General features: G+C 41.2%; 1 protein-coding gene and 1 long non-coding RNA gene across 2 annotated transcripts in view; one reads left to right on the plus strand and one right to left on the minus strand.

The window, feature by feature from the left end:
* Window positions 1-4,321, plus strand: part of LOC141430031 (uncharacterized) — a gene marked incomplete in the record, with an annotated part of 135,069 nt that extends 130,748 nt beyond the window's left edge. Inside the window, 1 exon segment of the mRNA XM_074090598.1 lies at window positions 4,130-4,321. Coding sequence (XP_073946699.1) covers window positions 4,130-4,321 — 192 coding nt within the window.
* A 5,222-nt stretch (window positions 4,322-9,543) lies between these two features.
* LOC141440320 (uncharacterized) lies at window positions 9,544-11,864 on the minus strand. Its single transcript, XR_012452687.1, has 2 exons — window positions 11,253-11,864; window positions 9,544-10,502 (listed from the first exon to the last, which is right to left on the minus strand). It is a non-coding gene; the product is annotated as an uncharacterized lncRNA (long non-coding RNA).
* Between the last annotated feature and the right edge of the window lie 586 nt (window positions 11,865-12,450).

A 12,450-nucleotide genomic window follows, 5' to 3' on the forward strand; every position in this document is an offset into this window, starting at 1 on the left:
ACGGTAGGTTCATTCCCAATCTCAGTGATTTACTACACCCTTTACATAATTTATTAAAACGAGACGTTACATGGAAATGGGACGATTGTTGTGAACGCGCATTTTTAGCAGCCAAGCGCGCCCTTTTAAGCAAGCGAGTGTTGGCACATTATGAGGAGGGGCGGCCGCTGGTCCTGTCCGTGGACAGCAGCGCGTACGGCCTCGGGGCCGTGCTGGCGCACCGCTACCCGGACGGCAGCGAGCGCCCCGTCTCCTGTGTGTCGCGGACGCTCTCGTCGGCCGAACAAAATTACAGCCAACTGGATAAGGAGGCTCTCGCAATACTATTTGGCGTCACCAAACATCATCAGTATTTGTTTGGTAGACATTTTTTATTGCGGACGGACCATCAACCGTTGACGTATATTTTCGGAACTAAGGGTGGAATACCACAGACTGCCGCGAGCAGACTACAAAGGTGGGCCGCACGATTGGCGGCGTACGATTTTAGTGTAGAGTACGTGCGATCGGCGGATAATGGTCCGGCCGATGCGTTATCACGATTGCCATTACCTCAAGAGAGCCGATCTGTAAAAGAATTAAGTTACATAAATTTAATAGAAGAAATTTTACCAGTAGATTTTAAAACTATAGCTAAGGAAACGGAAAAAGATACATTACTAAGTAAGATAAAGGGTTATGTACAGTTCGGTTGGCCGTCTAACGCGAGTTGTGACGATGTAAAACCGTATTTTACGAGAAAAACTGAATTATCTGTTGAATTAGGTTGCGTAATTTATAAATACAGGATAGTTATACCGACCGTGCTTCGGAAACAGGTTTTACACGAGATCCACGAGGGGCACTTAGGCGTCAATAAAATGAAAAATCTGTCGCGCGGCTATGTGTACTGGCCGAGTTTGGATCGAGACTTGGAAGAGTTGTGCCGCGCGTGCGGAGCGTGCAGCGCCCATGCACCCCTGGGAGTTCCCGCTGCACCCGTGGCAGCGTCTGCACGCCGACTTCGCGGACTGCGCCGGCCGCCGTTATTTGATCGTAGTGGACGCTCACTCCAAGTGGATTGAAGCTATCGAGATGCAAAAAACTGACGCGCGTTCAACAATAAACGCATTCAGAAATATGTTTGCTCGTTTCGGTTTACCGTCCCAACTGGTGACAGATAACGGCCCACCGTTCTTTTCACAGGAATTTAAAGTATACTGTAAAATGAATAACATCAGACATGTCACTTCAGCCCCTTATAGACCCCAGTGTAATGGTGCCGCAGAAAATGCGGTTAAGAATGTAAAGAAAGCGATCAAGAGGGCCGTGCACGAAGGCGACGCCGTCGCCACGGCTCTGAACCGATTTCTGTTTCAACATAGAAATTGTGAACACGCAACCACCGGCGTCTCACCGGCAGTTGCGCTGCAGGGCCGGCGGTTGCGCGGGCGGCTGGACGCCTTGCGCCCCGACGTGGCGGCGGTGGCGCGCGCCGCGCAGGAGCGCCAGGCGCGCGCGACATCCGCGTTGGGGAGACGGTGCTGGCTCGAGACTACTCAGTCAAGGGGGATAAATGGGCCGAGGGTAAAGTAATCGAGAAGACCGGCCCGGTGTCTTTTAAAATTGATATGGGAAATGGATTACAGTGGCGAAGGCACGCCGATCAAATAGTGTGCAATAAAGACCGGTTCTCATTAACTCGTACCAGTACCGTACCCCAGGACAAGGATGTCGAGTCGTCTATATCGAAGCCGAACTTATCCAATGATGTTGAAGACGATTTTGAAGACGCGTCCGATGGCTCCGTAGGGGAGGATGAGCGGGACAAGCCGGGCGCGGGTGCAGGCGAAACCGAAGCCGTAACTAGTTGCGCGATGTCGCCGCGGAACCCCCGCTCGCCATCGCTCGAGGCATCGGGCGCGTCCTCGCGCACACAACGGGCATTGAATAGAGCTAAGCGTGCACAGACTCATTCAAATATATAAGTAGATATATTATATAAATAGTAAGTGAAATGAAACTTATTTTATATTTATAAGTGTTTTGAAGGGAGAAGATGGAACGACCGTCTACATTTATATTGTTATGGTGGAGGGTAATTTGCAATTTATAATAAACCAGTCAGTTGCTAACTCTCGTGTTTCATTGACGTTGCAGTTAGTAAAATACAGAACTTAGAAAAACAACTGTTAACAAAAGAGAGACCAAATTTATTCAAAGTGAATCTCGAATCTTTATGCTACTAATGTCACGTTGATATAATACACATACCAGAGAAAATAAAGCGAAAATGATTATGAAGAGGTACCATCAGCCAAATTTGATCTATCAACTTTTAAACAAGTTCCTATCAAATTAATATTTCGCTAGTCGAACTTTCAAGTTGACAGACACGTCTACTGGCATTATTGTTTATGACATGCAAACGATTATCAAGCTTAGACCACATATTTGGCTGATGATACGTGGTTCAGATTCTCGACTTACAATAACTAATTCATAAAAACGACAGTCAGTCATTCGTGCAACGTCCTCAAGAGGTTGCTATTGCTTCGCACTCGTCTCAACTGTGAGGTGTCTTTCTTTCTCCTAAACGTAATATAATGAGTGCTAGGTTGAAGGAGGACTGGCCTAGTCGCGTCCGATAAATGCATCCTCTGCGGTGGGCTAAGCAAGCATGCCACGGAAGGGGTGCCACGGGACAGATGGAGAGGCGGGGTAGGCCCAGACGGAGATGGCGGGACCTCAGGACTTATTCTCTAACAATTAATCATTTCTTTGCTTTCGGCGTCGAGACTCTAGGTCCTTGGGGTAAGGGTGCGCTGGAGCTACACAGGGAGCTCAGCAATAGGTTAAGGGAGGCAACAGGCAACCCTCGCGCCGGCAGCTTTCTCGCGCAAAGAATCTCAATCGCAGTTCAACGCGGGAATGCTGCCTGCGTTATGACCTCTCTTTTTTAATTAAAGTTTTAGTTTTAGTTGTTTTAATTTAGTAATAGTTTTAATCCTATGGATATTTTGTATTTTATAATATGAAATTAATAAACTTATTAATCATTAAATTTTTATCTATCTAATATCTTTATACGAGCAATTCTTGTTGTCAGAGGCTCGGAAACGTCTCCAAAGATTCCGATGAAATTTGGTATGTAGGTTCTCGGGGATGAAAAATCGATCTAGCTTTGTCTTGTCATTCGAAATTATGTCACTGAAAATTGAGACGTTGGTGAAATAGGGCCCTGTAATCAGCCCCCGTACCTGCAATAGCCTTGTAATAGCTCGGTCGGTCATCCCACACCGGGTCCGGCCGCGTTCCGATTTCTGTTGTAATTAGCCTCCTTTGTTCAGATTAATTAATTATTCTGTATATTTGATTGCTGTGGGCGATAAACGGGCCTTAAAAGGGTCTATCAAGGGAACGTAATTATTTTGTTATTCTTTCGCCCCCGGCGGCTCCCGATCACCGGGGGAGGGGGACGAGCAACCTGTTAATATTTGTAGAACAAAATACTTAGCTAATTAGACTCAGTACGCGTACTTCCTAAAACACGTCTGTGTTTTACACATATACAGTGTTACTAGCAGCCAGGCTTTATAAAGGGAGGTTAAAGTAACGTATTTCTGTTAATTAACCATGACATTGATCAAAATGGATATGTAGCATAAGGGTTTTAAATAACCATTTTAATAGTAATATGCATTACTCATATTTGCAAAGTATGTTTTTGGCGGTGACTTAAAACAATTCAACTGCACACGATTGAACTGTGTAAGCCGGTGTTGCCATACAATTTAAAAAAAAATTAAGTTAGTTTTTAGTTAAAGGTCCTCATTGAAAATCATTTGTTTCTATGTTTGTTTTATGGCGTTAAATAAATGTTTTTTCTTTCTCTCTTTCTTTCAAAATTATAATTGTCAGCAATGTAATGTACTCACGTCTTAAATCGAGTTAAGCTCGACATGTTTTGGGCTAATCCGTAGCCCTTAGGAGCAACGCGAGCGCGACTCGGCGGGTTGTCGAGCTAAACTCGATTTAGACGCGAGTTGTCCGGTTAAATATCTTTTAATACGAGTGAGTCTCGCTCTCACGGCAGTTTCATGTTCAAACCATTTTCGGTGTCCACGTACTGACGTGTTGGTTGTGCCAGGAGGCGCTGCGCGGGCGGCGCTGCGCGTCGCTCCGCGGGGCGCCGCGGGAGGAGTCCGGCCGCAGCACGCCGGCGGCCGCGCCCCGCGCCGCGCCCTCGCCCGGAACACCCGCGCCCAAGAAGTCCAACTGGGAAGTCATCGAGCACTTCTCGCCCAAGAACAAGAAGAGCCCCACGGCTGTGAGTACCTAGCTATTTTTATTAATTTTATACTCATCATCAACATCATCGAGTCAAGCGTGGCGTAGGACGCCCTCAGACTAGGTGGAGCGATGATCTTCGCAGGTTAGCTGGCAAAAACTAGATGAGACTGGCCGAGGATCGTGCTCAGTGGCGTGCAACTGGAGAGGCCTATGTCCAGCAGTGGACTAAGATAGGCCGATGATGATGATGATGATGATCAACATCATCCCAGTCGTAGGACGTCCACTGGTTTTTTTATATATCTTAGAGGGGGAAAACGAGCATACGGGTCATCTCATGGGAAGCAATCACCACCACCCAAGGAACCTGCCACAGTTGCGTTGCGAGCCCTTTGAGAGACTGATAGTGATAGTTTTTAGGGTTCCGGAGCCAAAATGGCAAAAACGGAACCCTTATAGTTTCGTCAAGTCCGTCTGTCTGTCTGTCTGTCTGTCCGTCCGTATGTCACAGGCATTTTACTCAAAAACTACAAGATGTATATCAATGAAATTTGGAGTACAGATGTGTTGTCAAAGCCGCTATTTAGTTTTGTAGTTAAATTACAAAAATAAATATTTATAGGGGGGGGCACTTCATACAGGTAACAGAAATTGAAAAAAAAAAAATATTTTTTTAACTCGCATCAACGTGTGGCACATAGTTCGACAGCTCTTTTGAAAAGATAGTAAGGTCTCTCAAAAACTTTTTTGATTAAGTGGAGATTTCCGGAAATAATCGCTCCCAAAGTAGCGAAAATTGTGCCCCCCCCCCTTTATCTTGTAAACCGCTTGTCCAAAAAATATGTAAAGGTAACGCTTAATAAATACTTTCAACGAAAATTGGTTTCAACATGATCGGATAAGTATACTACCGTTTTTGAGTTATTGCCGAAAAATTGCGCTTCTCAACAAAAGTGCCGTGAAGATACGCTCTTTTTCTGGTAATAGATTTTAAGACTGTAGTAAGTGTTTTAATTGTGTTATAACGTACATAATATTACTTGATTTTTTTCGTAATGGCTACGGAACCCTATTTTCGGCGTGTCCGACACGCTCTTGTTTAAAGATCCCTAAGCTGTACCGCTCTGTTTGTCTCCGTTTGTCTTTTGTCACTAATAAAATAATGTACCCTATTAATTTAATACAAACATGTCAATAACAATAATTCGTAGACGCGTTCGACAGCATTCGAATGAATTCGCGTGCTCCGAATTTTCAAGATGAGGACGGATTTACTACACATATCTCCGCATGAAGACTGAGGTTCCAAAGCCATTTGTCAACTTTGACAGGAATCTGAGATTCCCTCTATTTTTATGTGAGACCAACGCGAGACGTATTGGCGCGTTACATTACTTAGAGGATAACGCCGAGCAAATATTTTGCTGAACGCATGAATAAATACACTGAGCCGAACCTCCGTATAGGAACAATACCAGAATATCCATGTTTCATACTCGTTATTAGACTAGGTATTAATCAACTATAAGAATAGGAATATATTTTATTAGATAAGCACATTATTGTTGCTTAAAACATAATGCATGACTTTTCGACTTTTTAACGGCCTTCGCACTACACTATATTAAACAACTTTTTTTTTATAGCCTATATAGTGTCCCACTGCTGGGCAAAGGCCTCCCCTTTCTCCTTCCACTCGTCTAAAGCAACATTGTTACATAAATTAAGGGTTGGGACTTCATATTAAGTAAACATCATACCTCATCATTCCTTTTTCATAACAAACGTACTTAGATAGTTATTGGAATAGTTTGTTACTTCCTAATTGATTATGTTAGTTGTGAAATAAATGTTTCTTATTCTTATACTTGTATCAGGAGCGCTCCATAACACAAGTTGAGGTTATAAGAAAAACAAAAGAAAGAAAAATGTGTGGGTGTGTACGTGTGTGTGCGTGTATGTATGTGAGTGTACGTGTCTGTGTATGTGTGTAAAACAACTGGAAACCTGAATGTAGTTTGTACAGAATCGAGAGGAGGTTGGATTAAACTATACCTACTTGATGACCGGATGGCCAAGTGGTTAGAGAACCTGACTATAAAGCTTGAGGTGGGTTCGATCCCCGGCCGGTGCAGATACTTTGTATGAATAATACGAATATTTTGTTCTCGGGTCTTGGACGTTTAATATGTATTTATCTATACCGGGTGTGGCCTGTAATATGAGCAAATAATTAAAACATAGATCATACTCGTCAAACTGAACAACATTAGTTCAGCGACTTTAAAAACTAATTAGTTTTTTTAAATTTTTATTACCCTTTTAACTTTATTCGAAGAAGCAATGTAAAGCAAAATGCTTGATGCTTGTAGCGTGACAGGCGACGTCAGTTGTGTTCTAGGATGGCGTACATTGATAGCAGTATTTAATTTGTGTGAAAAAGGGAAAATTCAAAGACTCCGTTATTTTTAAAAGTCGCTGAACTAATCTTGTTTAGTTTGATGAGGACGACCTATGTTTTAATTTTTTGCTCGTATTACAGGCCACACCCGGTATAAGTATGTTTATAATGGTCCGTTGTCTATTGTATGTATAGCACAAGCTTTGTTTAGGTTGGGATTAGGTATCGACCTAGTCCCAAACCGATTGTGGTGTCAAGTGCCCTGTGATATTTATTTTAATTATTTATTTCTATACTTTATACTAAGTTGCGTTATAAGTGGGCATTTTTACTTCAAATGACGAAACAAATTTTTTTTTTCAAAATGAGATAATTCTGGATTCCCTTTACTCAGAATCACGAGTACAATAGACGAAGAAAAAAGTGTCCCTAATTTTTTTGTCACTCTTGTGGCTTTTTTTGTCATACATACTAGTGATGTAACGAATGTCATTTTTTGAACATTTGCGAATGCGAATGCGATATTCAGTTTTTCGTTTTGGCGCCAAATTGTCTATGGCAGTCTCGTTCGAACGAAGTGCGTTCTGTTTGCACTTTGTTTCGAGAATTACCCAGTTTAATGAACGCATCGCAAAGTAAATAAATAAATAATACCAAATGATTAAGTGAAGACTGGTTATGTGATTACGATAAGAAATGAATGCATTTTGATTTTATTAACCTATCTAGAGGTATTATCTAATAATTGTATTTTTTTCTGATATTCATATTCGCAAAACATTCGCAGAAATTTTGCGAATGCGAATGCGAATATGCAAAAATATGCGAACATTCGCGAATGCGAATGCGAATGCGAATATTCGTTACATCACTAATACATATTGTATACAGCTTATATGGGTCGTTACGACATGGCCTCATAAAATCTTTAGCGAAAAACTGTTGTCATTTTTTTCCTTCGTCAAAATCCATAGTGCTCGGGATTCTCTGAGTAAGAAGAACGTAATTCTGAAAAGAAAAAAAAATGTTGTGTCATTTAACAAAATGGCCAAGTTCTTTTACTGTGCCGAGTCTAATAGTTTACAATAAATGCAACATGCCAGTTAAATAATTTATTGAATGAAGCGTTACTTAGCGGAGGTCGTATCAATGATCTGCAGGCGTACCATGATCTTTTCACAAACGATCCAAACGCAGAGCAGTTCAATTTAGGCACCTAAACTGAATCGTCGAAATTAGTACCACGACGTTTATTTCTCAGAGCTGAGTCTCAATGGTTTACAGGTGAATGAAAGACCGATATTGTCTCTGGTCCGAAACTGAAACGCTAAGTCGCGAAAGGGATGCCGCTATATGCAACCAAATTTGTATACTAAAACCTCTTTATTTTGCAAAACCATAACTCTATGTCATTCCGCGTTCTTAGCAACCGTTGTGTTGATTACAAATAAAATGTTTACGCTGTCACTAATCGACGAGTCTCTTTTCTCACTGAAAAATCATTGAGGAGTTAAGAAGCACAATGTCGTGAGTACCTACGAAGTCCGAGACAAAATCCAAGAGCCCGCATCCAAGCACGACAACGTACAGGCTCGCCGCCCCAGAGACCCAGGCGCCGATGCCGCGAGCCCCCCATGTCGCAAGAGACGGCTCGCCGGGCCTTAATTGAAATAGCTCCGGAGAAAAATGAGACCTTGCGCGCAGGGTTGCAAGAAATTAGGAATGAAATTAAAGCAGTCAAGGAGTTACTGCAAGCAAGGTGAGGAGCATTTTTTTGATTAGTTACCAATTTGATAGAGTCTCCCATTACAAACAAGCAATTCAATTGTGTCTGTATGTTGAATGTGTACTTATTAGGTTTCTCGATACCTACGACTGCGCTAAAGTTTTTGGAAGAAAATTTGGTATGTAGAAAATATTATGCCTTCGTAAGTCGTTTCATTGTAAAAAAAAAACGCCATTCAAAAGACTGAACGAAAGTCGGTCACTCATGTTCTGCTATGTCAATGTTTTTTTATGTAAGTACCATGTTTTTTTTTGTTTTAGGTTACCAGTTCCAGAACTGCCCCCAACGCCAAATTTAAATCTACCATAACCATATAATTTCAAGATAAGGTAGCCTGAATTGTCTTGACAGGTTCTCTAAAAATCTATCTAAATTCTCGTTGACAAATTGACTCGAATTCAGTTTCTAATATAAAGTTAAATGGTCAAACTGTTGAATTTGTAAAATCAACAATATTTTTAGGAATAACACTCGATGCTAACCGATGTGGCGACGGCACGGTCGATGTATTTTGCTTACTTTAATAGCATTATTTCGTACGGCCTTATTTTATGGGATCTGCTGCAGACATGGAGTAAATTTTTATCTTACCAAAGAGAGCAATTAGAGCAATTTATAATTTTTGAAGACGCGTGAATCTTCTTTTAAGGAAACAGGTATCCTAACCCTGCCGTCGCATTATGTTTTTGAAATAATCATGTATGTAAGGAAGAACATATGTGATTTTCCCACTAACGTCGATAACCCAAAGGCTACTAGAAACACAGGGAAGCTTAAAGTTCCATCTTACAGACTGGCTAAATATACCTCGTTGAGTTTCTTGCCGGATTTTTCTCAACAGAGGTTTTTCCGAACCGGTGGTAGATTTTTTTTGACATTCATAAGTGCTTGTTATAGCCTAAATTGAATAAAGATATTTTGACTTTGACTTTGAATTTTTGTAAATTAATTATTTGTGAAATAAAAATGAAAACAAACCAAACGTGTTCATTTTCTCCTTTACTTACGCCTGTTATATAATATGGTTATTCATAAAGAAGATTTCCGCAATTACGTAGTTTTTGCCTAATAATGAATAAGTAAGTAAGTAAGTAATCATTTATTGCATATAAAGTAGGGTTTACAGGAGGGCTGATACATGGAAAGAACATACAAACATTCTTGCAAAAGAAAAAACAACAGTGAAAAACAATAACAATGGTAGCAAGTTCATGAACGTACATTAACAGCTCTTCATACACAATACTTTTCACTGGCTCCTACACTAGGCGAGGCCTGTCCCGTAGGTAGCCAATTCCGTGAGAGTGAATACATAGTGACAACATCTCAAACGTTCCGCTAGAGGCGCTGTTCGTGTTTCCATACAAATTGAGATTCTAACGCGAACGCGATCGAGACGTATTTTGTAACCGAAAACTTACACTAAGGGTACTGGCTAGGGGCTTGACTCTAATAATAAATAACTCATACACTCTCGTGTATATGAAATGTTTTTGGTGGGATTCTCATTACTATTTATAGTCTGCGGGGTCTTAAACATAATAAGTGTTAACAAAAATCGTTTAAGGTTTAGGTATTTATTTATATCATCGTGAGAAATGCAACACAAGGATTATCTCCCTTCCCATAATCGGCGAACAAGGCGATTCCTTATGGCTGTACCGAGTCGCAGTTGTGGGTTGCTTCTTTCTGTCTCATCAATGACAACTGCGTCCTCGAGCAGCGGCTCGGTAGCCGCCTGCTGCAGACGGCGATTGTGGTATCGAGGCAAGGGTCCCAAATCTAAAATGGGCAGATTTGCTGTATTGCAAATATTGTGCAATATAGCACAAGCATTTATAATTGAGCCAGCAACTTCTGGGCTGTAATTCAACACTCGATGGCCACTAATGCACCGAAAACGAGTTTTAAGAACTCCTAAAGTCCTTTCAACTACGTTTCTAGCGCGAACATGAATGTTAGTGTAGTGACTTTCAGGCGAGTCCTCTGCAGCGTTGGTAATGGGAGTCATCATGTACTTCCTGAGGGGATACCCGGAATCACCTGTAAATACATATTATTTAATATACTTAAAAACTTTTATAATTTATTTCTGTTCCATTATCAACGGTAGAAAAATTACAAGATGCGATGATGACAAGTCTAGATCGTCTCTTGCGTCGAGAGCACATTTAAACATTATGTCATCAATTAATAATTACTATAATTAATTATTTGGCTTACTTATGTCAAGGCGCCATGTGGGGACTGTAACTTGGTAAGAGCTTAGCTAATGGCGATCTACGCGCGTGACTTTAAACTCTATCATCACTATCCCACCCAGCCTATACACGTCCCACTGCTGAGAACTTGCTAACTTCACACAAACCATTAAATTTTTATGGTATTTTGCCGCCCCCTAAATGTGGCGCCCGGGGGCTCTTCAACTGTCCACCTAACTACTTCTGCTGTTGACTGTACATACTAACAGATAATAGGTTTACTTAAAGGGTTCTTGTCTCATTCCTCTCTTCCAGAGTAGAAGGGAAGACAATATACTTCCTCCTCATTTGAGGAGTATTTAAACAGGCTGTTATTTGCGCAACAACAGATGATACTGTTTGCTGCGCCAAAGAATGTGCACCTATATCACCTATGGTCTTTGATACGACCCGACAGCATATAACGACAGCGTAGTCAATACCTACAATAATCAAGTATTTCGAATAAGTACTTTTGCCAAAGCATAACCTAGTTAAAGTTACAAATGTGCATATACGTAAGGCGTAATGAAGCTAATAATTATGAGTTTACCTTCGTCTCTAGATCTAAGTCAGTAGACCTCACAGGTTCTTTGAGCAATGGCCTTAGCTCCTCACAGAGGTCTAGAGTCAGCTCTTTCGACAGGCGATATCTTCGAATGAACTCTTAATCCCCGAGTTCAAACGGATTGTTTTCCTTGCGATTACGGAGCCTATTTTTTTTCGCCCTGTATTCTCCATGAGATCGCATTCCAAAAATGCCAAAAATAATAATTCCTTCGACATCTGAAAAACTGCCGACAACTGTGTTTTAACAGCTTGCGGATTTTTCTATGTTGAACTAACACGCTATGCACATACTAAAGTTGTTATTTGCACCGTAAAACACTGAATTCGTTTTATTTCATTAGTTGAAGTTGAAGCGATCCAAAAGAATTGACAGAATGAGTAACTTATACTGAATCGCTAAATTTGACACTGAAGCGATTCAATTCCCACTCAAGTTAAGCGTCATGGTACGAAAACCGCTTGAAGTGAGTGAATGAAAATGTCTGTATCGCTGTCGCTGAACCGTGCCTGAACTGAATCGCAAAAGTAACGTCGTGGTACGAAATAGCGATGCAGTTCAGTTTAGAGCCTAAACTGAATCGCATTAAGAGAGCGTGGTAGGGCCCCTGAAACGATTACTTTGATCACACGCGGGTTAGCAAAGTAATTGCTTCAGTTCATGTATTAAATGTCTTAGCGAGGCTTCATATCCCGCTATTCCCACTATATCACATTAGAAATGCGAAATATAAGTCTACTTGTTTGTTACCTCATCACGTCTCAACCGCTGAATGGATTTTGATGAAATTCAGTATGCAGATAGTTTGCGTCCTGGGAAAGGACAAGGGATTGTTTTTATACCGGAAAATTGCAGTTCCCGCGGGATAGCGATAAACGAATTCTGCGCGGACCGAGTCCCAGCCAACCAGGCTAGTTATTTAGATAATTTAATACTAAACGTTTTCCTGTTACTTTTTGATTTTCTTCAAAAAACGGCGAGCCGCAATTGAGAAGCACTACAACCATTATGTAATTAATAATTATTTTAAGTTACTAATTCTCATTCTGAGAAGAGGCCTGTATCCGCCAGTGGGACGTTCATGGTCCCACTGAAAAACAGCGTTGCGGCTTGCCGCAATATATTCTAAGCGGAGCCCAATTTAACACTACTTCGATGTCGATTTTTGTTTATTTTTTTCCTT

The sequence above is a fragment of the Choristoneura fumiferana genome, chromosome Z (assembly GCF_025370935.1).
Source record: "Choristoneura fumiferana chromosome Z, NRCan_CFum_1, whole genome shotgun sequence".
Taxonomy (NCBI): domain Eukaryota; kingdom Metazoa; phylum Arthropoda; class Insecta; order Lepidoptera; family Tortricidae; genus Choristoneura; species Choristoneura fumiferana.